At 43.2% G+C, this 27,386-nt stretch overlaps 1 protein-coding gene across 1 annotated transcript in view; it reads right to left on the reverse strand.

Annotated features, from left to right (window-relative positions):
* MROH1 (maestro heat like repeat family member 1) overlaps positions 1 to 27,386 on the reverse strand; it is a 1,237,492-nt gene that overhangs the window by 1,103,385 nt on the left and 106,721 nt on the right. Inside the window, exon 3 of the mRNA XM_069221041.1 lies at positions 2,831 to 2,976. Within this exon, the coding sequence (XP_069077142.1) occupies positions 2,831 to 2,976 (146 nt within the window). The remainder of the gene's footprint in view (positions 1 to 2,830; positions 2,977 to 27,386) is intronic.

The following is a 27,386-nucleotide window of genomic DNA, read 5'->3' on the forward strand; positions in this document are numbered from 1 at the left end:
GATGGTACTTTCCTACACTGGCGCACTGGGAGAATTCAAAAGGGGAGGAATCCACAGGTAGTTGTATCCATCAGAAACATGAACTATCAGACATTGCTGCAACAAGCATTATTAGAATGGTAAAAACACAAACAATTCAACCATATTGTTTTGCACCTGAAGGTAATCCTACGTGACACTAAGAGCCCTATACTAGCAAGAGCATTCTGCCAGACTTAGATGGATGATCTAACTTCATACCTTGGCTCATTTATCAGAAAGCAGGCCTCAGTGCATTAACAAATGCACCCTTTCTCGGTGGGCTAATAGGGCTGCATTTTCATTCACAACTCTCCATCATTCTGGTGTGAAGTGTCTTTCGTCTGAGTTCAGACCAGGCATTGTTTAAGTAATAAAACACCGGCCTTATACTCAACAAGAGATGCACAAAAACAACTCTTGGGTAAAGAGTTGTCTCCTATGAGCACTAAACAAAGCAAGGGCATAGTGTGCCAGTATCTGTCCCTGAAACTAACTGTGCAGACTACAGAACTACGTCTGGCTAAATGAAATGTGTACATGGCATTTTGTTGAGTTAGTGAAAACATGCAAAAAACACCATCTTAAAAGGATGCAAACCTAAGAGGGAACACTAAAATAGAGCACTAAAATGTGATCCCTGCAACAGCCACGGAAGGAAACAAACAAGTCTAGCTGTTCAGTCCATCAACTAATAATACCACTTACCATATGCATGTAAAAATCACAGATTACCCGATTGTCCTTCTAAAATGAAAACTTAAATGTAAATATTGTTTAGCAGAAGCTGGCTTTGTCCCTGGTGGACAACCACCCCCCTAGCATGAGACACTTTTTAAAATCTTCTGAAGTAAGGTCTGATGATGTATGGTAAGAATTATCTTCCTCTTACTGTGGCAGCGGATTCCCATTGCTAGTGTGACCTGGGTGTTATTTACCTGGTTTCAGAGAAACTCAGTTTAAAAAAAAAAAAATTGGTCAATTCACAACTTTTTACACCATACCTACCTGATACACGCCACCACTATCGCCACATGGGAGCAGACTTCATACATTTGGCCTGGCACTGCGGTGCGGGCCTTCTGGGGCCAGGTAAAAGATGTACTGAGGCGGGTCACCTCTCTGCCGGCGGTGGCAACTCTGTAAAGCTGCTTAGTAGCCAACATCAAAAGGCATAAAGGCCGGAAGATGGCATACAGATTTCTACGTTTAGCATTGGTGCTCGCCAGTCGCAGGGTGGACATCATGTGGATGGGACAGCACACTCCTAGCACAGGGATGTGGCTGAATGGTCATTAGCAGAGGAAACCCATAATAAATTAACTAGATGCAACGCCAAGGTGGTGGAGGACATCCAGACATGGCAACACTTGGGATAGGCTTGTGGACCCTGACCAGGACACTGAAGACTGGGACAACGACAACACTGTCTCTGAGGAAGACGGGCCACATGGGATGGGAAGAGCCCTCAGATCAGCACGGAAGGGGGGGCTCTCATGACGGGTCTCAGCAACAGACCTCCTTTGTCACCCAAAAGGTGTAAAATGTGTAAATTGTATTATTGTAAAAGCTGGTGGGCCACCCACCTCATGTGGCACACGCCCTGTTTGTAACTTGTTTCATTGCTATGTTTTTATTATGTAAAACTACAAAGAAAAAAAAAAAGATGACTGGGTCTCATGGACCCACAATGGCCCACTCCTCCCAAGACATCCCCTGGCAGGCAGGACCAGTCACCACTGCGCCCGCCTGCAAGGATATGTTATTCCTTTTAAAACTGCAGGTGGGTTGCCACCTGCACAAAGAAACAAGGAGCAGTTTTTAAACAGCTGATCCATGTTTCTCTTGAGTGCACTGCCATGGGGGCAGAGCATGTTTGTGACTGCCGCTACGGTCAGCGCATTCTCCCTGACGGGGCGTGCTTTCCTTGTTTGCCCCTTTGTGCACCTGCTTTAAGGTGCGCTGTGGCGCAGGTATGGAGATTGCGCCCTATCTGTAATATGGGCCTAGGTCATTGTTCAAGACAGCGACATCTGTCCCGTCTTTAGCACGGAAAGAACTATTGTTTTTTATGTACTTGAGTAAAAGATATGGAATTGCATGCTTCTATGGTAGACTTGTTTTTAGGTAAAATATTTAGTACATTCGGAAATAAACAGTTTTGTTAAATATTTACAATTGTACAACATTTTCTAGACTTCTTGCAGCACTGGTAAGGAGAAGCACAGACATGTACATACTCATGTTGCACGGAGAGAGAGAGTGTGTGTTCACAAATCCTGTTTAGCACATTAAAACTGGCCTATTGGATTTGATAATGCTAGGACAAATGTAAGAAAAAATGTACTACTTTCGCTACAAAATATAAAAAGGAAAGGAAACAACGAATTGCATGTGAAAAAACTGTTCAGTTTTGGGAGAGGTCAGCAGGAAGGGGAAGGTACATCAAAGCCGTGTTGAAGACTTGCTAATTACTTCATGAATGAAGAAAACACATTTGGGAAAGCCACTTACAGCCTTCTTCAACAATCGGAGTACATAAGGGGAAAGTGAAGAATTGCAACAATGTTTGCTCACTTCAGTAATTACCTAGGAAGGAGAGTTTGGGGTTTTTAGTGCTATTCTGATATACTATCGTCGGAGGGAGACAAACTGAGTGACTAAGAATGCAGATTATTATTTTTTTCCCCTCCCAATCCTTTTCCAAGGGATGGTTAAGTCGTACTATGTTTGAATGTATTAAACATTCTCAATGTCACGGACAGAATTTTTAATGGGCGCTGCTCATTGAAATTATCACAGGAGAACATACCTTGTCATTGTTCCGCAGGTACTCAACACATGCCAGCAAGACCTGCTCAGGCTCCGTTTCGCCCATGTAGCACAGAGAGTTGTAGATCTGCTCCTGTACATCTGCATCCTTGTCTGTGGAGGCTTCTATCAGAGTGACCGTAAGTCCTGAGGAGTAGAAGAACAGCAGATTTTAACACATTCTCACCACTTCAAAAACAACCACTTTTTTACACATTTTATGTTTTCTGCGCAGGAAAGGAGACGGTGGGCCTGAGGCACGGTTCAGCACTTACACGAGTGCAGCCTGAGAAAAATACCATCATAGCAACTGCGGTGAGTCACTATCAGTAGGGAAGGGGAATTAGCTTGTATACTTTTAGGTAAATAGACGCATTTATGCTCACTACACTTACATTTCCTAAATACATTTCATGATTAAATACAAATATAACTTCTTTAAACCACATGCGTATGCAATACTTGAAATTCATGGTAAGTTTACTCGTCTTTTAATGACCTATGCCAGCCAACCCCATGCAAACATCTACTCACAACTGATTCACTTCAAGAACGATGTCTATCACTGTAGCCAGGGTGAACGAAGTTACAATCACACCAGTGAAACATGGAGTGATCTCAGTGACATGATGCCGAATCCAAGGAAGGGAGATGGATAAATCGAGTGTCATTAACATGGGCAATAACACGTTATGCCTAATGACTGGAAATGGCAGGAATAGGGTATGAAGCAGTTTAAAAACCAAGCTGTGATTATTAATGCCTCATTTCTAGCATTGACCCAAAACATCAAATATTGTTTTCCTCACATCCTCATGATGACAGAATATGAACTTGGAATGGGGCATGTTTGTAAACCCCTGCATTTTTCAGGGCGCACTTGCTAAAACAAATTCTTCCCATTGATTCCCCAGAGGCACACACATGTTGCTCGAAGACACAACTGTGGTCTATTTCTGGTCACCGCTGCACACACTTCAATTAGAAAGCGCTCCGTCCCTGTTGCTATGCCTCTATGGGCTTGTAACCATGCCCATGAGTTTGGTTGGTTCGTGGGCTTGCCTTTCACAATTTGCTTAATTTCATTAGTGAAAGACATGCACACGTCATGTTTTTTCCAGAGTTTAGCCCTCCTCGAGCACACCAGCCAACTACTGAAAACATACGAGGCTCAATGTTTTCCGTATGATTTCTGGACTACTTTTTCTCTTTGTGTCATAGGTAGTGCGATCTCGCTTGGCAGTAGTTGCACGCTTTGGATGAAATTGATCCTGTTACATAGATAATTGCTCTTTTGCAGATATGTTTCACTGCAACCTAACTTCTGTTTCCTTTTCTGAGTTTGCTTTGCAGCCGTGGGCTCGCTTATGTGAAACGGTTATATTTATATTTTTATTTTCAGTTTATGTGGCAAGAAATGTCTGATTAGAAGTTTACAACGCGAATAGCTCTAACTCGAGGAAACGTGAGGACCATTGCATTGCAAATGCTTGTTTCAATTATGCTTACATTTATCCATTACTCTGCCCTTTAGAACATTTTGTTTAGGCCCATCAATTTTCACCTAACATTTATTTGTGCTAAAAATAAAAACCTTCATGCATTTCTGAAATTGCATGCATTTAGTGGAGTAGAATAAACAAACATTTTTAGGTAATTTAGGTGTCTCATTTGTGGAATTAACTACAAGCATAAATGCAAGATCATAAATAATATATATATCTCCATCTAACACAAACACAGACGTCGCACTCCTGGAGTCTAGCCAAATTAGTTTTTATTTCTTTCTCAAGAAAGCATCAGACATCACAACGCGTTTCGACATTACCTCTTCAAAGTGATATAGTCTGACACACAGATTTCCTCCTCTCGTCCTGATTTATAGACGGCATTTCGAGATAAGCAATGCAAAGTCTCAACAGCTGATAAAAGCCTTCCTTCTTTATCCAGGCACGTGAAAGCTTAATCACTGTTCACAATCACCAGTTCCAAACCCCTAATCAGCATTCCAAAGCACTAGCAGTAATTCAATTAAATCATTCTTCAACACAAACATATTCCACTGCTGTTAATTGACACCTTAATCACGAACTATGCCAATCAATATCGACGTCTGTTTTTTGTGTTGGTTGTATGAGGGATGCTGGTCTTTCCCTAACGTTGCACCAGCAGTAAGGCGCGTTGCTTTAAGAGCAGCCGTCGTGGATGGTATATACATCATTAGTGATCTGGTTCATCTGTGTCTGAGCATCGAAACGGTTCTAAAACATAATTTGGAAGTGCACCCGTTTTCCCAGGTCCCCTCATATCTGCCTGGCACAGCCACAGTCTTGTCAAGTAGACATTATGTGCGCCATTTGCTCAAACCTGTACACTCCTCATCTTCCTTCATTCTACTTCATCTATCCTTTCATTCAGACTTTCTTTTTTGAAATCGACACAATTGCGTGGATTTCTATGCACCAAAATGCCTGGGGTAGCAGAAGTGACATATGGTCGATGACCCCGAACCTACCCTGGAAGTGCCCCGTTTTTAAACCTGATAACATCACACAGTCGTCACTGCAACAGTTCCACAATAATTGCATGTTTAACATAACCCACGAATGCCCGTTTTAGATAGCAGCTTTATGAGGGTTCTGCCATCATGTGCATGGAAACCCTACTTGTTTCTTTGTGTTACATGGAAAAGGTGCTTTTTTTCTGAGGAGGACACACTGTCAGAAAACAAAGAACAGCACTGGGAACCTACATTAGTTTGATTGCAAACTGCCACGATTTAATAGTTTCCCAGTGTAAACAGCAACAAGAAATGCATTGATAAATCACAGAAAGAAGCAGAGATATTTCACATCTAGCAATGTCCAGATGTAGTCATTGTAAAAGACCTATTTCTTAACCATAATCAAGTTTTCCTTGTGGATACATTTTGATTTAGGATGTTTTGCATGGCAATATCTTTTAGAGGTGAAGGGTCCATTCAAACAATTTTCAATGCATGCACAATAGGGAAACAAGGCACCAAACGGTTTCTAAAATGTTTACTCAGTGCAGTATGCATTGCAGTATTTAACCAGAATTATTGTAGAAAACCTGAAGTGTAATGTCCAAGTCTCTGCGGAAACTGTAACCTCAACTGTGCTCATCAAGTCACTGTTTGCAGCAGCGACTGATGATCCTTGAGAGTGGTGGATGTAATATGTGCCCTAAATTGTAGCTATCTGGAAAGGGGCGGGGCTCAGCGAAGAGCAGTGGGGATTGGTCTCCTCCAACTTCCAGAGAAATTTGAAAAAATTATATCAACTGTGTCTTTTAAAAACACAGTTTTCACATAAACTGGTTATAAAGCCACGGGCAACGAAAGGGTACTCATTAAACAGTAAGGTACTTGCCCAGAGTAGCAGGCCAATAAAATCTCATACTTTCCATGAGTTCACCCGGTTCCATTTTTTTTTTTTAATTAACGAAATGTGCTTTGGCTCTCCCATATTTAAAAAATATAGCGGCACTGTACCAGGGCCTACATTTGGTCACACAGTTTTCAGTCAAAAATTACATTTATTAAGTCAGGGCCAGCATTTTGCCAATGTTGACATCCCCAGCGCCACACTCCAGTAGGGCCACAGCAGCATTTTGCCATGGGGCCATAAACCAAGTACTACCTTTAGTATGCCAGTATTGAGTCACAGGTGCCCGTCACGCTAGGGATTTGCTCCTGAACACCAGCGTTTTGTCTGGGAGCTTCTAAAAGCCAAGTATTACTTAGAGTATGCCACGGCCTACTGCAGACTAACAAATATAACACATTTTCACTTGCCCTCAAGTACATTCGCTAACAAAATCATTTCTACTCACTCACTTGCACTCACTCATTAGTACTGACTCTCCCCCATTTGCTCTACCTCTTTCACTCGCTAATACTTACTCACTTTTACACTCCTTCGCACTCAGACCCATTCATTCACACTCACTTATTTCCACTAACTCATATTTTGCTACTCGCCACCACTTCCGTTCAAGCTTACTCTCTTACTAATGTTGACTTAAATTCGCTCAGACTCATTCTTTCTTAGTTACACTCACTGTCGCCCATTCTCCCTCACTTACTCTCACGCTTTTTCACTCGGACTCACACATGCTCATTTTGTTTTACTTACCTCAGCTGACAGTGAAGATCCTGTTTCAAAGCTGCTGCATTAATTTATTGCACTAATAGTCAATAACAGACTATTAATCACTATTAGCACAGCCACCCATGTGTTGTGGCACTGTTTGTGCCACCTCCGAGTTCAAGGGTCACAAAAGCAGCTTCAGGGGTATCAAAGGGAAAGCCAAGAGTCGCAGCAGAGCGCACAGTACAAGGAGAGCCGGGAGGAAGCAGGAGAAAGATGCAGCACTGACAATTGCCCAAACTAAGCACTGGGTGGTACATTCCTACACCGAACTGTGGTATGAATGATAAGTTCTGAGTCTGATGCACCCTCACATTACCTCCCTTAGAAGCCTTTGACTGCTCACCATCGCTACCACTGACACCCAAGTGCAACAAGGGATACTTGGATGCACCCTAGGACATCAAAGGCAAAATACCTCAACCCTCAAGGGTGAAGCACAGCAAACTCTAGCAAAAGGATCTGGGTTAGTGCACTGAAGTGAAACTTTACACCAGTAGGCTAAAAGGCCTCCAATCCGTTGAGAGATAAGGTTTGGCCAAAACTATGGTATCATAAATCATGGTATGCTCCCACTAAGGCTCTGTGCACCTAATCCAGATCAAGGACAAGAGTCCACTGTCAGTACAATAAAGGGTCACATGGTGAGCCCCTCCAGTTTACAGTTTAAGCCCAAAACCTCGCTCATGTCAAGGGACAGGCCTAGGCCTCACTAGTTTAGGGAGATGCTAAGGCCAGTATCAAAAATCTAGCTATCAACTAAATGCACCATAGCACTCAGGATAGGGGAACACAAATGTATACCATGCAGGGGACTTTCCTGTCCCACCTTAGGGAGGCCTCCCTCTTCCATAAGTTGCATATCTTTCTTTCCCTTCTAGTTAGCCTTCCCTAGAACTATTCTATTCCCTTTGGGAAGGGCAACTGGTAACTCTGGCTCAGCTTTAGGCACAGGCTGTAAACCAGAAACCAGGATGTGCTGTGCTTTTGCAGCCTGCCTCCATTTTAATTCTTTTTTATGGAGTTCCCTTCAAATCCGTCGCTCATCTTTTTTTAGGTTGAGCTTTGTGACTTTTGTATAAGCTTTGTAGGCTTACAACCCACCCACTGTTCTTCATATGTTTGTTTCAGTGTCCTTATTTGCTAGTGGTCAATCCTTTCTCTTTGTCCCTCCTTTTTAGGGTCGAGCACGCAAAGCGCTCTGTTCCTGTTGTAATCTCTCTATGGGCTTGTAACCACACCCATGTCATGCCCATCAGTTTGGTTGGTTTGTGGGCTGGCCTTTTAAAATTAGCTTGATTTAATTAGTGAAAGGAATGCATACGTCATGCCTTTACCGGTATTTAGCCCTTCTCGAGTGCAACTACTTAAAACAAACGAGGCTCCATATTTTCTGTATGGTTTTTGGACTACTTTTTCTTTTTATTTTGTAGGCAGCGTGAGCTCGCTGGGCAGTAGTGTGTGCTTTGCATGGCATCGACCCTGTTACATGGATAATTGCACTTTTGCCGGTTACATGGATACCTGCATTTTTGCCAATACATTTGACTGCAAGCGAACTTATGTTTCCTTTTGTTCACAGCGGCAGTCAGCTCGCTTATGTGAAACTGTTACTGTTCATTTTCAGTTTATGTGGCAAGAAAAGTCTGGTTAGCAGTTTACACAGCTAATAGCTCTAACTCGGGCAAACGTGAGACCCTCTGCATTGCAAATGCTTGTTGTCTTTTGTTTCCTCCCAAGGAGCAGGGATCACGTACTGTATCTTTACGCTTTGGTTATCTGTTCGTTTGTGGAACTATATATATATATATATATATATATATATAACTATATATATATATATATATATATATATATATATATATATATATATATATATATATATATGGAAAATGTCACTTACCCAGTGTACATCTGTTCGTGGCATGAGTCGCTGCAGATTCACATGCTAGGCACAGTCCGCCGTCTGGTGTTGGGCTCGGAGTGTTACAAGTTGTTTTTCTTCGAAGAAGTCTTTTCGAGTCACGAGACCGAGGGACTCCTCCCATTTCTATTCCATTGCGCATGGGCGTCGACTCCATCTTAGATTGTTTTCCCCGCAGAGGGTGAGGTAGGAGTTGTGTATGTTAGTAATAGTGCCCATGCAATGGAATGAATACGTATGTACATAATAAAGGTTAAAGTAATATATTTACAAATGTACAAATGTTCAAGATCTACTTCTAAACGGCTACAGGCTCCCGGGGAGGCGGGTGGGCGCATGTGAATCTGCAGCGACTCATGCCACGAACAGATGTACACTGGGTAAGTGACATTTTCCGTTCTATGGCATGTGTTGCTGCAGATACACATGCTGTGCATAGACTAGTAAGCAGTTATCTCCCCAAAAGCGGTGGTTCAGCCTGTAGGAGTGGAAGTAGTTTGAAATAATGTTCTTAGTACAGCCTGACCTACTGTGGCTTGTTGTGCAGTTAACACATCTACACAGTAGTGCTTGGTAAATGTATGAGGCGTAGACCATGTTGCTGCCTTACATATTTCGTTCATTGGAATATTTCCTAGAAAGGCCATGGTAGCCCCTTTCTTTCTGGTTGAGTGTGCCTTTGGTGTAATAGGCAGCTCTCTCTTTGCTTTAAGATAGCAGGTTTGAATACAGTTAACTATCCATCTAGCAATGCCTTGTTTTGAAATTGGATTTCCTGTATGAGGTTTTTGAAAGGCAATAAATAGTGGTTTTGTTTTTCTAATTAGTTTTGTTCTGTCAATGTAGTACATTAGTGCTCTTTTGAGGTCTAATGTATGTAGTGCTCTTTCAGCTACTGTTAGAATCCATTTTGAATTGCTTCGTTTCTTTTACACGTGTAAGTTTGAGCTTTTGTTGTCTCTGAACGCACTGTCTATCACATATGTTATCTTATGTATATTTGTTTAGGTAAAATAAGCCTGGTTCCACGCCATAGGCTTGCAGCTGGTTTCTTTCCCTAACTGGGGCACTGTACTCATAATTGTGTGTTCAAATAACTAACTGACCTCGGCTGTGGTATTTTGGGGAGGGAAAGGCTGATATCTATACCTTTGAACCACGTAATCCTTTGAAGGGTCTCAAGAATGTGGGGAGTCAGGCAGCTGCAGAAGGGAGGCAAGGACAAAGCTGGGAATGGAACCAGTGTGTGGAAACTGATTAACTCCTTAAAATATCTGTATGACGTATATCATTATTTACACATTTTATGTATCCTTTGATGTATGAGTATAAATATCACTGTTAAACGCTTTATGCTAGCACACTTTACTTCGGGCCTGGGATGCCAGTGGTAAACCTGTCCTCTTTGCTGCAGCAAAAATAAACAGACCTTTGGTCATTGTTTTTTTTCACTCCGGCTCTCCGTGTCAAAAAAACTCCTTTGTAAATGCATTTGTAAGTATCTGCAAATATGTGCATTTGACAATTTGGCGCCCGAACAGGGACCTTCCAGTGGATATCTTCAGTAGCTCTGTCACGAGACGTGCTGCCAGTGGGGGGACGCCGTTCCGGAGGTGTAGATTCCAGGGGCCCCTGCACAAAGACTTAGTTTCAAAAGCAGCTGCATCTTATCCACCGGGCAGGCCTCTCCCCGCTTTCTCATGATGTCCCAGCGAAGTCCCTGAAACATAGGTGTTTATCTTGACTGATTAGTCTGACACGGGCGGCCGGAGAGAAATCCAGGAAAAAAGCAGATAGTCAGGTAAGACTGTTCCTCGCTGGCTATTTGTCTGCTTTAACTTGCATTTGAGAGAAATAATTGTTTTTGGATAACTTATCATTTTTGGGAATGACTAGTTCTTGGTAAATTTGCATTTGTACAAGGTACCATTTGACAATTTGTATTACACGTGTTTTTCTTGTTTGAGTAATTTGCCCAGGCCTGGAGCAATTTGTAAGTTGGTAAATATTTGAAAAAAGGGTTTTTTTTCTTCTTCGGTGCACATTTGAAAAAGGTTTTCTTTGGTGCACATTTGAACAAGGGTTTCTTTGGTACATGTTGCATTTTGAGATTTGGTGTGTGTGTTGTCTTTTGAAAATTTAAAAGGTTAGATATGGGAAATAAGAAATGTTGGCAAGGGTTATGTCTTTGTTTTCGCCGAAATCATGTGCCACGTTTAGATAAAAAGCAACCGATCCCAAAAGAGGGAACACCAGGGTGGGACATGTTAAAGGATTATGGTTTAGAGAATAATTTGTATAATAGCATATGGCACAGATATACTAGACATTGTCCTGACCTCCAGTGGCCAGAGGATGGGTCTTTTGATTTAAAGAAACTAACCTACCTACAGGAATGTTTGTTTCATAAAAAGGCTAGACAACATATGTTTGAGGTGTACAGAAAATGGGAAATGGAAGCCAATAAAAGAAAAATTAAATCAGATAAACTGATAGAGAGGGAAAATAGGAGAACCATCATGCAAAAGGCCGCCCTTTATCACCAGTCCCAAACCCAGAAAGGGATTGAATCTGAAGATAGAGTCCATAGGGCTCAGGTGGAGGGAAGTTATGTATCAAAGCCAACAGAAACCAAACATGCATTAGAGGAAGATGAGGTAATGCTACAGCTATTAGATAATAGCCCTACTGCACCTCCACCTTACACACCCCCTGCAGTAGCCTAACCTATCATGGGGGCACAGCAACAGCAGCAAGGGCAAGGGCACAATTTGGGAAATCCAGGTGCACCACTACAGCAGCATGTGCCACAACCACCACAGCCTCTAGCCCAAGCTACCCCAATAGCCCAAGTCCTAATCCCTCCGCCACCTGCCCCACCACTACCAGCCAGCATTGCAAGGTTACCAATAATGTCCCCTGCCCCTAATACCCCAAATGGACAACGCCGACAGTGCAGAGCCACACACTCACTTTCACCCATATGGAGCACACCTATTAAGTCGATTTCGCCCCCTAGTACCCATTCCACTATTGGGGATGGGGAAAAACAGGTTATCAAGAATCAGTCAGAGAACTGGATGTCACATCCTATTTACACCCACACCGATATTATGGACACAATACAACAGATGTCACATTTTGGACAGCAATTAGCACTACAGTATATGATTGAAAAATTGGAGAGGGATTGGAAGTCTTGTATTACAGATTCTACCCCTCTCCCTTATGAACAAGAATTATACCAATTATGGCGGGACAGTGTGGCTTGTATTCTTGATAATAACAGCATAAATGAGGGAGTACGCATTTGTGTCAGAGCCAGGGAAGATGTTCTCAATGTATATGACAAGGGGTACCCAATGAGGGAAGTGCACCCTGATATGCCCACTGCAGCTGCAGTCGCAGCAGCAGCTGCCGCCGGACGACCAGCTCCCGTGCCGGTGGCCCAATTTGTTCATATACCATGGAAAAGGGAGGAGGTAATGGCTATAAAGAAAGACTTGCCAGACCCTCGAAAGAATCCAGCTGGATTCTATCGGGACCTTAGAACTGCCATTTCCACCACAACCATGACACTCAAAGACATTGACTATTTTTTTGGTGTTTTATTGGGTCCTGAAGTTTGGCATAAAATTAGAAGAGTAGATGATGCACCTACTTTGGGAAATACATGGGGGGGTTTAGAAGCACGAGAAGCACAAAGGGCACCAGGAACCCTGCCGCATCAGGGTATTTTAGATTTACCTAACCGGATATTGACTAAGTTAGAAACTGTTATACCTCTTCAGACTGTGGATTGGGGAAAACTTGCCACTTATAAACAGAAAATAGGTGAAGATGTCCCAGATTATTTTACTAGAATTGAACAAGCTTTCATAGATTTTAGCGGTCAAGACCTCGCCACCGTAACAGGTGTCACACTATTTGTAGAACGCTTTGTTAATGGCCTTCTACCTGAAATATCACAAAAATTAAAAGCAACAGAGAGTTCGTGGATGACGAAGGGACAGGCAGAGATTTTGCAGATGGCGCAATACTATGAGAGCAGGTACAAGGAAGAATTAGAAAAGAATGAGAAGTCAGTAAAAGAATTGAAGAAAAAGGTATTATTACAGCAGGCATACCCTCAGCGGGATACAACCCCTCAGCAAAGGGGTGGCCCACCAAGGGGACGGGGAAGGGGTCGAGGCCGAGGTGCATCTGCACCACCCCAAGACCGCCGATTAAATATCAACCAATGTGCCTACTGTAAGCAGGATGGACATTGGCGTGATACTTGCCCATTACTGGAAGGAAGACAAAGTATGTCACTTCATAGAGGGAACGCGGCAGGTAATGCACGAGGACGAGGAAGAGGTAGAACTGATCAGAATTCGCAGAATGAGAATCAGGTCCCGCGTAACACTAATATTTTTGACAATGCATTTGAACGACAATATTATGCTGATGATTTCTTTTCTGAATCCTACAATTATTAGGACAGCCACAGACAGGGCCAGGGGCGAGTAAGTATTCCTGTAGATCAAAATGGTCCCTACATTGATGTAAAAATCGAAGGAGAGGGCCATAAGTTTCTTCTAGATACTGGTGCCACCAGAACATCTATTGCACATTCTGCAGTCCCCGGGGCTCCCCTGTCTGGGCTTCATACCACATCAATTGGGATTTCTGGAATCCCCGTGGTGAGCCCCATCTCAACACCTATGAGAGTAACTGTAGGCCCATTTACAGTACACACGCCACTCTCTTTAACATCAGGTTGCAATGAAAACTTGTTTGCATTAGATTTGTTAAAGAAATTAAATGCAGTTATTCACTGTTCAATGGATGGTGTCTATGTAACTATGGATAGTGTTTTCCCAACTCGGTGCATGTTCTCACAGGAATACGACTTACCCCCAGAGCTAAAGGAAATAGACCCTCGCTTATGGGCCAAAGGCAAGAATGATGTAGGCATTATGGATATCGACCCTATTGTAATAAAAATCAAACCAGGTGCCCGGTTACCTCGTGTTCCTCAATACAAATTACCTAAATCAAGCGAAAAAGGGCTCAAGGCAGTCATATCTGATCTTGTGCATGCAGGTGTCATAAAGGAAATAGTGAGCAGCCCATGTAACAGTCCAATCCTTCCTGTTGTAAAGAAACGAAATGATGCTAATAGATTAGATGGTGAGCAATCATTTACTGATAACACAGTATATCGACTAGTTATTGATCTCCGAGAAATTAATAAAATAGTAATTCCCCAGTTTCCCGTGGTCCCAGACATGAATAGTCTTTTCACCATGATCCCACCCTCTGCGTGTTTTTTCACCGTAATCGATTTGAAGAATGCGTTCTTTAGCATTCCAATTGCCGAAGAATCTCAATATTTGTTTAGCTTCGCGATTTTTGGTAGATCATTCGCGATGACAAGAATTCCACAGGGATTTGTTGAGTCCCCGAGCATATATAGTCAATGTCTTAAACGTCAATTAGACCAATTCAATCCACCTTCAGGCTCTGCATTGTTGCAGTACATTGATGATATTTTAATTGCCTCAGATTCCATGACACAATGTAAGACTGATACTGTTGCATTATTACATCATTTAGCACCTCTGGGCCATAAGGTGTCCCTTCCAAAATTGCAGTATTGTAGAGAGGAGGTCACCTATCTAGGACACCTCCTCTCTAAGGAGGGAAGGAGATTACATCCAGACAGAATTAAATTGGTTCATACAATGACTGCACCACGCACCCCTTCTGAAGTCCGAGCATTTTTGGGATTTACATCCTTTTGCAGACAGTGGATTCCAAATTTTTCACTTATAGCAAAACCATTGACTGCTCTGACACTTTCAGATGTGCCCTCTCCTGTACCTTGGACTGACAAATGTGAGGAGGCTTTTCAAGAATTAAAAAAGGCGATGTGCTCTGCTCCTGTATTGGGTAATCCGGATTACAGCAAACCATTTGTTTTATTTGTGCATGAAAAGCATGGCTGTACATTGTCTGTTTTGACACAGGACCAAGGTGGGAGACAACGCCCTTGTGCATACTTCTCTTCCACCTTGGACACTGTGGCGCAAGCTTTGCCTACTTGTCTTAGAGGAGTGGCTTCTGCAGCAGCTGCGGTGAAACAAAGTGAAGGGTTTGTTGGTGGCAATCCGCTCACTGTGATGGTTCCTCATGCCGTTGATATTTTGTTAAACAAGACACAGACGCAGCACCTCACCAGTGCTCGTCTAACGGGTTACGAATTAACATTGTTCAGTCCAAATATTACTTTGAAGCGGTGCAATGTCTTGAACCCAGCTACGTTACTACCCCTCCCTCAGGACAATGTGGAATTTGATCATAATTGCATTTTTGCCACTGAGGAAGAAACCAAGGGACGGGTAGACTTAACAGACACTACCCTATCTGACCCGCAGGGAGAGCTGTTTGTAGATGGGTCTTGCTTCAAGTTACCAGATGGTACGACCACTGCAGCCTATGCCGTCACCACAGTCAAAACAGTGGTTGAATCTCATAGAATCCCGCAAAATTCGGCACAGGCTGCAGAATTAATTGCCCTCACCAGAGCTTGTGAAATAAGTGAACATCTTAGTGTTAACATCTACACTGATAGCCAATATGCGTTTGGAGTAGCTCATAATTTTGGGCGACTCTGGGCGAATAGAGGCTTTATCACGTCACATGGCACTACCATTCAGCATGGCAACTTGATTGTGACACTTTTGACTGCTCTCAGCCTGCCCCGTCAGGTCGCAATCATTAAGTGTAGTGCCCACAAAAAAATTACTGATGATATAGGACGAGGAAATGCTTTTGCAGATGCTACAGCGAAAGCAACAGCACGAGCACCATTTGACAATGCATATGTTGAGAGTAGCATCAAGGGAGAGCCCCAGTACGAAGTATTAGAAAATACCATGCAGTGTGTGAGAGATATTCAAGCAGAAGCAACAGCAGAGGAAAGGGAACAGTGGGAGAAGAACGGTAGACTAGACAGTGAGGGTTGTTACACAGATGACACAGACAGAAGAAGATGGATGTTACCTAATTGTTATGTACACGCTATGGTTACTATGGCCCACAGTCCTGCACACATCAGTGCCCAAGGCATCAAGACAACTTTGGACCATGTTTGGAGTAATCCTCTGATATCCAAAGCTGCTAATAACCTGGTTAAAAGTTGTATGGTGTGTGCAGTGCACAATGCAGGAAAAGGGACCCCTACGCCCCCTGGCCACTTTGCCCCTCCTGATCTCCCCTTTGAAGCTATACAGATGGATTTTATCCACATGGAACCGTGTAACAAACTGAAATACGTGTTAGTGGTAGTATGCATGTTTTCAAAATGGATAGAGGCCTACCCATTAAAAGACAATGGTGCCCTCTCTACCGCCAAAATATTACTAAAAGAATATTTTCCTAGATACGCATTGCCACGATTAGTCTGGAGTGACAATGGCAGTCATTTTTCTAATGAGGTAATGGAGAAGGTCTGTACCGCCCTTAACATCAAACATCGATTTCATGCTGCAAATCACCCACAATCAGCGGGCCTTGTAGAAAGGTATAATTACACCTTGAAGAGCAAAATAGCTAAGATTTGTGCTGAGACCAACTTAAAATGGCCAGATGCTTTGCCCCTAGCATTAATGTCCATCAGGATGACTGCCAGTAGCAAGTCACGATTATCCCCCTATGAAGTTGTCATGGGAAGGCCAGCCAATATCTGGGGGGTACCACGACCAAAGAAGCTTTCTGAAGTGCAATATCCTTTGTTTGTAGATTACTGTAAACAATTGACTAAAGATTTGCGTTTGATCCACCAACAGGTCAAGGCCAGCCTACCGACTCCTCTTGAAGGCCCTGGTCACCCTTTTAAGCCAGGGGATTGGCTTATGACAAAGAATTTTCAAAGAACCAACAGTCTTCAGCCCAGGTGGCGGGGGCCAGCCCAGGTACTGCTTGCAACACAGACAGCGGTGAAAGTGGAAGGAAGGAAAAACTGGATACATGCTAGCCACTGTAAGCGTGCACCAATTCCACTACAAAGTACTCTAACAGCAGAATTACCATTGTCTCCTGATTACAGCGAAGTAGGGAGACAGGAAACACCTCCACAGGTTTCAAGTGCTACTTCTGCTCCTGAGGTGACACAGCAGCCCAGTGACGAAGAGTTGCTGTTTGAAGATCAACAAACTCATCGATACAACCTGCGTCCTCGCCCATCCAAATGAACAGAATTTTGAAGGTGCGTAAGGTGGTGACCTCTACGAAAAGCTACATTTACATCACCCTGATAGCTCCTAGCTTGGAATTGCAAACTGAGGTCTCTTCTGAATGGCCAAGGAATCCTTTGCTCAGCAGAATACGGCACGCCTGCCTTCGTGAAATACAGTTCCCCGCTTTCACCGCCACCGGCATTTCCGATGCCATTGATGTACCAGCATTAAAACGAGCTATCCTCACTGTTGTTACGCACACTCTGGGCGACGAGGTTGTAAATGACTGTGATGACTAAATTTTCAGCATGAACAGGAACACGGGTGACTAGCCTGTGCAACGACACCAGAACATTGATCAGAACAATTGTCTCAACGAGAACACAAGTATAGTGGGATGCAGCTTGTGCAACGCTATTCAAGCAGTGGGTAAATGGAGTTAACAGTTCTGTGACTGGTGAGAAAAAAACCAAGTACCAGTTCTACGGAAGCGGCCAGCCATTAGGGTTGGTGCGGTTTGTAGTCCCAGCGGTAAAAAAAAAAAGGTGCCCTTTTTCTGTTTAATACCCAAGCACATCACTGATCTGGTTGAAAATTGCTGGCCTCCGCCCTCATTTTTGCTGAGACACTGAACGAAACTGACAAACTATACTGAAGACGAACTTTGAAGTATCGCGACTTACTCACTGGGAGTTGAGACTCACCAGGAGTTAAAACTCGAAAAGGAGAAGATAAGGGACCTAGGATCAAGCCAACATCTATTGTCCTGTATTTGAAAAAAAAAAAAAAAACTTGTTCATGGACCAACCAGTGCAGCCTAACTGCTAGAGTGGAAAGCACGGCGGTGCTGAACCCTAGTGGGTGTGAACATTGAAGGAAAATTTACTTATCTGTATCTATACGTATATGATTATTAGTATAGTGATATCAATATTTTGCATTTACATATTTGGTAATTGTGTGGGTATATTTTTGAACACACGTAGGCGGTTGAGACGAGTAAAACGGTATCATAGAAAGGTTGTAGGACCAAGGAGGAGAGCACAATAAAATTATGAAAATATATCCATTTGGCAGGATAAATATCCCTCTAGAGAATAGGGAAAAGTGGCCTTATAACTATTTCTACAAAATAACAATGAAGTACCTAGTGACCCTTATGTTAATATGTATAATGTCCAGTGGTGTTGCATCATTGTTGCAAAATCCTACCTTACATCCATTGATAAAGGTTCATGGAAAATTAGCGGAGACATTAAGTCTCACTGACTGCTGGATTTGCCGGCACTTGTCTAGACACCCCGAGGATCCTATAGGCCTTTATGAAGTACCAGTATCACCAAGCGAATATGAAAGAGGGGAAGTGTGTCTTGTACCAAATACCACTTGGAGATGTGACCAACAAGAATATCAATGGTACCCTAGGTGTGCGGTGCTCCCTAATACCCAGGCAGAATACAAGCTCTCCCCGATGCCTGGAGAGAATGCCACACTTAAAATGTTTCCCATATGTTTTGGTACCTATTTTTATGGGCAAAACCCAGAGGCAAAATACATGGGAAAGATCCCTCCTGAACAGTGTGTTTACACTTTGTTATTTGATATAAAAACAGGGAATTGGGATCTTGAAGGAGAGGAGAAAAGAGACAGAAATTGGACAGCGTTAATTAATGGGACTCATCAAAATTACACTGTAAATTATTGGAACCCGACTGTGGGAGAAAATGAGATTCTAGTAGATCCAGAAGGATTGTTATATGATCCCTCCAGAGAACAAGATAGAAATGGGAAAAATTCACCTGTAATATTGTCCCGGGTTTTCCTTGGCCCCCTCTGGACGGCTAGATGTTCATATGTTGCACCCTGGGCAAATGTATCATTGCTAAATACAATCTGGGAAGATTACAAATATTGCAATAATTCTGAGCATGACACCCCAGAGGGTGTAGGATTGCCCCGAATAAAATACAGCATTATAAATTCACAAATCCAGGGAGGCATGTACTTCGTATGTGGAAGAACTGCATATAAAGTACTACCTCTAAACTGGGAAGGGATATGTTCACTGGCATATTTGGCACCCAACATTACTGTGATATCAAATATATCATCTTCCCAGCCCCTTAACATGGGGAGTTTTGCAAATAGGTACAAACGAGGGACACCCATACTGGAGGAGCGAAAGAACTGGGTATTTCAAGTATTACATGTTCTTATTCCCGGATTTGGAATTTTCGATTTACAACTGGCAATGATGAATATGTCAGCTGAATTAGCCATTGCATTTAATGCCACCAGGGAGGCCATAGGAAGTATACAGATAGAGATAAACTCTGCAGCCCAATTGGCGATACAAAATCGGCTTGCCCTAGACTTGATTACAGTACAACAAGGAGGAGTATGTGTTTTAATCCAACATCAGTACCAGCAAAAGTGCTGTTATTTTGTCAACAAGTCATCAGAGATAGAATTGGATATTGGGAAAATAAAAGAAGCAGTACAGGTATTTGAAAAGGGGGGCCAATATGAAGGAGGCGATTGGAGTTTATCATGGTTATGGTCTTGGTTTGGGGGGTGGGGCTGGTTGTTTAAAGACATACTTTTTATAATAATAGCTATTGTATTAAGTTGTTTATTAGTACAGTGCTTACCTGCTCTCTGTTCCTGTTTAAAATTGTGTAAACTTCCGCCAGTGAAAATACTAGAAACCAATCGAGCTATGATGCAGAGAGAAGAGATAAATTCCCTAATGGCTATTGACCCCACTGTCCTCACTACAGATACTGGTTGCTCATACCCATCGGTTGTTTATGTCCCCATGAATGCAAATTTCAATGAAGTAGGAGTAAAATTCAACATATATGAGGAAATTTAGAACTATTCAAACGTTGATTATGTTCAGAAGAAAAAAAACTCAAAAAGGGTCGATTGTTAGAATCCATTTTGAATTGCTTCGTTTCTTTTACACGTGTAAGTTTGAGCTTTTGTTGTCTCTGAACGCACTGTCTATCACATATGTTATCTTATGTATATTTGTTTAGGTAAAATAAGCCTGGTTCCACGCCATAGGCTTGCAGCTGGTTTCTTTCCCTAACTGGGGCACTGTACTCATTATAATTGTGTGTTCAAATAACTAACTGACCTCGGCTGTGGTATTTTGGGGAGGGAAAGGCTGATATCTATACCTTTGAACCACGTAATCCTTTGAAGGGTCTCAAGAATGTGGGGAGTCAGGCAGCTGCAGAAGGGAGGCAAGGACAAAGCTGGGAATGGAACCAGTGTGTGGAAACTGATTAACTCCTTAAAATATCTGTATGACGTATATCATTATTTACACATTTTATGTATCCTTTGATGTATGAGTATAAATATCACTGTTAAACGCTTTATGCTAGCACACTTTACTTCGGGCCTGGGATGCCAGTGGTAAACCTGTCCTCTTTGCTGCAGCAAAAATAAACAGACCTTTGGTCATTGTTTTTTTTCACTCCGGCTCTCCGTGTCAAAAAAACTCCTTTGTAAATGCATTTGTAAGTATCTGCAAATATGTGCATTTGACACTACAGAATCTGGTTGTGGGAAGAACACTGGTAATTCTACTGTTTGATTTAAGTGGAACGGTGAAATAACCTTTGGTAAAAATTTGGGATTTGTTCTTAGAACTACTTTATTTTTATGTATCTGAATAAATGGTTCTTGTATGGTAAATGCTTGAATCTCGCTCACTCTTCTTAGAGATGTGATGGCAATCAAAAATGCAACTTTCCACGTTAAGTATTGCATTTCACAAGAATGCATGGGCTCGAAAGGTGGACCCATGAGTCTTGTTAAGACAATGTTGAGGTTCCATGAAGGAACAGGTGGTGTTCTTGGTGGTATGATTCTCTTTAAGCCTTCCATAAACGATTTAATGACTGGTATTCTAAATAGTGAAGTTGAATGAGTAATTTGTAGGTAAGCTGATATTGCGGTGAGATGTATCTTTATGGAAGAGAAAGCTAGATTTGATTTTTGCAAATGTAGTAAATATCCTACTATATCTTTTGGAGATGCGTGTAATGACTGAATTTGATTATTCTGGCAGTAATACACGAACCTTTTCCACTTGTTTGCATAGCAGTGTCTAGTGGTAGGTTTCCTAGCTTGTTTTATGACCGCCATACATTCTTGTGTGAGGTGCAAGTGTCCGAATTCTAGGATTTCAGGAGCCAAATTGCTAGATTCAAAGATGCTGGATTTGGATGTCTGATCTGGTGTTTGTGTTGTGTTAACAGATCTGGTTTGTTGGGTAGTTTGACATGAGGTACTACTGACAGGTCTAGTAGTGTTGTGTACCAAGGTTGCCTTGCCCATGTTGGTGCTATTAGTATGAGTTTGAGTTTGTTTTGACTCAACCTGCTTACTACATATGGAAGGAGAGGGAGAGGGGGAAAAGCGTATGCAAAGATCCCTGACCAGTTCATCCATAGAGCATTGCCTTGGGATTGATCTTGTGGGTACCTGGATGCGAAGTTTTGGCATTTTGAGTTTTCCTTTGTTGCAAATAGATCTATTTGAGGTGTCCCCCAAATTTGAAAGTAATTGTTTAGTATTTGGGGGTGAATTTCCCATTCGTGGGTTTGTTGGTGATCTCGAGAGAGATTGTCTGCCAACTGGTTCTGAATCCCTGGAATAAATTGTGCTACTAGGCGAATGTGGTTGTGAATCGCCCAATGCCATATTTTCTGTGTTAGGAGGCTCAACTGTGTCGAGTGTGTCCCTCCTTGTTTGTTTAGATAATACATTGTTGTCATGTTGTCTGTTTTGACAAGAATGTATTTTTGGGTTATTATGGGTTGAAATGCTTTCAGCGCTAGAAATACTGCTAACATTTCCAAGAGATTTATGTGAAACTGTCTCTCATGTATGTCCCATTGTCCTTGGATGCTGTGTTGATTGAGGTGTGCTCCCCATCCTGTCATGGAAGCATCTGTTGTTATGACGTATTGTGGCACTGGGTCTTGGAAAGGCCGCCCTCGGTTTAAATTTGTACTGTTCCACCATAGAAGCGAGATGTATGTTTGGCGGTCTATCAACACCAGATCTAGAAGTTGACCCTGTGCTTGTGACCATTGTGATGCTAGGCACTGTTGTAAGGGCCGCATGTGCAATCTTGCATTTGGGACAATGGCTATGCATGAAGACATCATGCCTAGTAGTTTCATTACCATTCTGACTTGCATCTTTTGTGTTGGATACATGGCCTGTATTACCTTGTGAAATGTTTGAACCCGTTGTGGACTTGGAGTGGCAATCCCCTTTGCTGTGTTGATTGTCGCTCCTAAGTATTGCTGTGTTTGACACGTCAAAAGGTGTGACTTCGCGTAGTTGATGGAGAAACCTAGCCTGTGAAGGGTTTGTATGACATATTTTGTGTGCTGTGAGCACTGTTTTAGTGTGTTGGTTTTGATTAACCAGTCGTCTAAGTACGGGAACACATGTATTTGCTGCCTTCTGATATGTGCAGCTACTACTGCCAGGCATTTTGTAAAAACTCTTGGCGCAGTTGTTATTCCGAATGGCAACACTTTGAATTAGTAATGTATTCCTTGGAATACGAACCTTAGGTATTTCCTGTGTGAAGGATGTATTGGTATATGGAAATACGCATCTTTTAGATCTAATGTTGTCATGTAGTCTTGCTGTTTGAGCAGTGGGATTACGTCTTGTAACGTGACCATGTGAAAGTGGTCTGATTTTATGTAGGTATTTAGTGTTCTGAGATCTAGTATTGGTCTCAGAGTTTTGTCCTTTTTGGGTATTAGAAAGTACAGTGAGTAAACTGTGTTTTTTTGTTGAATTGGTACTAATTCTATTGCGTCCTTTTGTAGCAATGCTTGAACTTCTAGTCCTAGAAGATCTATATGTTGTTTTGACATATTGTGTGTTTTCGGTGGGACGTTTGGAGGGAATTGGCGAAATTCTATGCAATAACCATGCTGGATAATTGCTAAGACCCAAGTGTCTGTTGTTATTTCCTCCCAAAGTTTGTAAAATTGGCTTAGTCTTCCCCCCCACAGGTGTTATGTGATGGGGGTGTGTGACCTGTGAGTCACTGTTTATTTTGAGGGGTTTTGGGGCCTTGGAATTTTCCTCGATTTTTTGGGAATTGGCCCCCTCTATATTGCCCCCGAAAACCTCCCCTCTGATATTGACCCTGGTAAGTAGGCCTTGTTTGTGAGGTTGTGGTTTCTGTGGGTTGACCTCGAAACCCTCCCCTAAAAGGTGTTTTCCGAAATGTGCCTCTGCTCTGCGGGGAGTAGAGTGCGCCCATGGCTTTGGCTGTATCGGTGTCCTTTTTGAGTTTCTCAATGGCAGTGTCTACCTCCGGCCCAAACAATTGCTGTTCATTAAACGGCATATTGAGCACAGCTTGCTGGATTATCGGTTTGAACCCAGAAGTGCGCAGCCATGCGTGCCTTCGTATTGTGACTGCGGTGTTTATTGTCCTTGCAGCTGTATCTGCTGCATCCATGGAAGACCGTATCTGATTATTTGAGATACTTTGCCCCTCTTCCACCACCTGTTGCGCTCTTTTTTGGAACTCCTTGGGTAAGTGTTCGATGAAATGTTGCATTTCATCCCAATGAGCCCTGTTGTATCTTGCCAAAAGTGCTTGTGAATTGGCAATACGCCACTGATTTGCTGCTTGTGCTGCAACCCTTTTTCCCGCAGCATCAAATTTGCGGCTCTCCTTGTCTGGAGGTTGTGCGTCACCTGAGGTATGAGAGTTGGCTCTCTTACGAGCTGCCCCCACAACTACTGAGTCTGGTGTTAGTTGTGTTGTAATATATATGGGATCTGTAGGCGGTGGCTTATATTTTTTCTCCACCCTTGGAGTTACGGCTCTGCCTTTAACTGGATCCTGAAATATTTGTTTTGAATGTCTCAGCATTCCTGGGAGCATGGGAAGGCTTTGGTACTGGCTGTGGGTGGAGGATAGGGTGTTAAAGAGAAAGTCATCCTCAATTGGTTCCGAATGTAAGGAGACATTGTGAAATTCGGCTGCCCTTGCGACCACCTGTGTATAGGATGTACTGTCCTCAGGTGGTGACGGTTTTGTAGGATAAGAGTCTGGGCTATTGTCAGACACTGGAGCATCGTAGAGGTCCCATGCATCGGGATCATCCTGACTCATTGTGGTATGAGCTGGTGAGTGCATTAGTGGTGGAGTTGTAGCTGGTGATGCATGTGTTGATGGTGGTGGAGAAGGTGGTGGCGTTGTTTTCTTTGCCACCTTTGCCTGTGGTTGCTTGTCCCCTTGTTGAAAGGCAAGTTTCCTTTTAATCTTGATTGGGGGAAGAGTGGTTATCTTCCCTGTGTCCTCATGAATATGAAGCCTTCTTTGCGTGTAGTCAGGCTCTACAGATTGAAGCTCCTCTCCAAATCTATGTAATTGGGTGGTTAACCCTTGTTCCTCTGTATAAGAACTAGTTTTCGGCTCCGAGGCTGGATGTTTCGGGACCGAAACCTTTTCGGAAGTCTTTTTTGGTTCCGAATAAATTTTCTTTGGTTTCGGCGCGGTGTCTCGGTGCCGAATCTCTTCGGTGCCGCTGTCTCTGTGTCGAAGTTTCTCGGAGCCGCTGTCTCGGCTCCGAGGTTGCTGTGTGGCGGTATCACGACCGGAGTCGGATGACTTCGACACCAACATGCCCTTTTTTGGTGCCTTGGGTCAGTCACCTAGTTTTTGGTGAAAGCCATGGCCTGTTGGCGGTGGCGTCCCCTGGGCTTTTGTGGACTTTTCGTGAGTCCTTATTTTCGACGTCTTACTCACGGTTGTTGTTTCTTCGGCGTTGAGTTCTTCTGAATCCGACTCGTGGATGGAGAAAGCTTCTTCTTCCTCCTCGAACCGTTGTTGACCTGTCGGCGTGGATGCCATTTGTAGTCTCCTGGCTCTTCGGTCTCTCAGCGTCTTCCTCGACCGAAACGCTCGACAGGCTTCACACGTATCCTCTCCTTGTGCTCGGGGGACAAGCACAAGTTACAGACCAGATGCTGATCCGTATACGGATATTTGTTATGGCATTTTGGACAGAAGCGGAACGGGGTCCGTTCCATCAGTCTTGAAGTCGCACGCGGTTGGGCCGACCAGGCCCCGACGGGGGATCGAAATTACCCCGAAGGGCCACCGGAGCTCTTCAAAATTCGGTGTCGATTTGTTCTAACTAACCCGATACCGAACGCAACAATACCGACGTTTTTTTCCGAGATTCTAACTAACTTTCCGACCCGAAACACGGAGCGAAAAGGAACACGTCCGAAACCGATGGCGGAAAAAAAACAATCTAAGATGGAGTTGACGCCCATGCGCAATGGAATCGAAATGGGAGGAGTCCATCGGTCTCGTGACTCGAAAAGACTTCTTCGAAGAAAAACAACTTGTAACACTCCGAGCCCAACACCAGACGGCGGACTGTGCACAGCATGTGTATCTGCAGCTACACATGCCATTGAACATATATACATATATATATATATATTTTTTTTTTATTTTTTTTTTTTATTTATTTCCTGCTCGTGTTACACTGTGGATGCATTTTCAGCTTCGGTGCCCATATGTTAAATGCATCTTCACTCCCGCCCCTCCTTCCCCTGTTGTTGCTGCCATCCTTAAAGCACCTCCCGCTCCACACTGCTTGTCGCCCGCTACTTGTTTTATCAGTACGCCACCCCTTCAGACCGCTGCACTTCAGGTTTCATCATGGCAGCCGCACGCCTAACTTATCTACATGGGCGCTGCTTCATGTTTCAGGACAGGCACCAAAGAAGGATTGTTGAGAAAGGCAGAGAGAGCTGCTCGTCTCCTGAATGTTTTTTTAAACCCCTATCTCCTCTCTCGATCTTGAAGGCGGCACTGTGACCCCGCAGAAAGGTAAAAGGAGCTTCCGGAACTCACTCACACACAAACACCAGGAAGAAGTGCAGCCGAGACCCATGTAGGGAAGAAGAATGAGACAGTAGGAGTGCTGACCTCCTAGGGGCAGAGGCAATGTGCACTTCACAGACCACCGCATGCAGACTGAATACAGTGGGAGCAGTCTGTGTTGACAGGGTGAGCATGAGAATCCCAAAGCAGCTCTTTTGCGCTCGCCGGGTGGCCACCTCTGACCAACAAACACAAAAGGGGGCCCCTGCTGCATCATCGTATTCACTACAATCAGCAAGGGTGCCAACCTTCTCTCAACCCAGGGAGCTATCATAGCAAAGGCCAGCTCTGCAGTTCCACTCCCTGCTCAGGCTCCCAGAGCTCAGACGATGTGCAGCTCCGATCCATACACTCAAGTTTCTCCATCGGGGACAAAACCTTTACAGTGAACAACACCCTCACTCTGGTCGCTCTTGTGTTTTGCCTAAATTAATTTACAGAATAAATTACAAATAAAAAGGGTTACAGCCCAAAAAAGGCCACCCAAAGCTCACTCTGTCTGTATCACAGTGTGTTTACTGCCCATGAGTCCGGCTGGTGGGCCTATGTGTTTTAAGCGTCACTTGTATCCTGTTCTAATTCTAAACATATGAAATCAGAAAAATAATGAAGCTGTTAGCAGTGCATTAAACATTCTCCCAAAGCGCTAGTCTGTTGTTGGGCTTTGTAGCTCTCAAGAGGAACTAATATCAGTAAACTGGTCCATTTTCACTCTAGTGCATTGTTTTAGAGAGCCTGCTAATTATTGCACATTGTGTGCCAGTAATGTACAAGAAATATGTGGCACTTCTGGTAAGAAGGAAACCTAATTTGTATATTTTTATTGTCTCCGTTATACACCGAGCTCCGCAATGCTTAGAATTTTGAGAATGTTTTCTATATTCTCAGTTCAGTGACTTAGGTGCCAGAAAGCAACTCCCCCTTTGCACTCCTTTACTTTGTGTTTTGTTCTTTTTTCGAGTCACATTGAAAAGACTAGGATTTATTTCTTGGCCAGTCTGCTAAAACCCTGTGAGGTTCTTTTAAACAAAAGACGCTCCTAATCACATTGCACACACAGAACTATAAATAAAACTAGTAACAGCGAGAGGGAGCGTCCAATTAAGAACGGGACGGGGGTGAGGGAAAACACAGAGGTTTGGGAGTAAAAGATGCACGGAGAGTGAGTCGGAGCTGACGGAGGCAGTGGGGGTCAGACAGTAGATGTTAAGAGGTGCCCGATTCTTCAGTACGCATTTCCATCAAGGAGACAGACTTTAGGGGGCCTGGCA

Source organism: Pleurodeles waltl, chromosome 2_2 (genome assembly GCF_031143425.1).
Source record: "Pleurodeles waltl isolate 20211129_DDA chromosome 2_2, aPleWal1.hap1.20221129, whole genome shotgun sequence".
NCBI classification, from domain to species: domain Eukaryota; kingdom Metazoa; phylum Chordata; class Amphibia; order Caudata; family Salamandridae; genus Pleurodeles; species Pleurodeles waltl.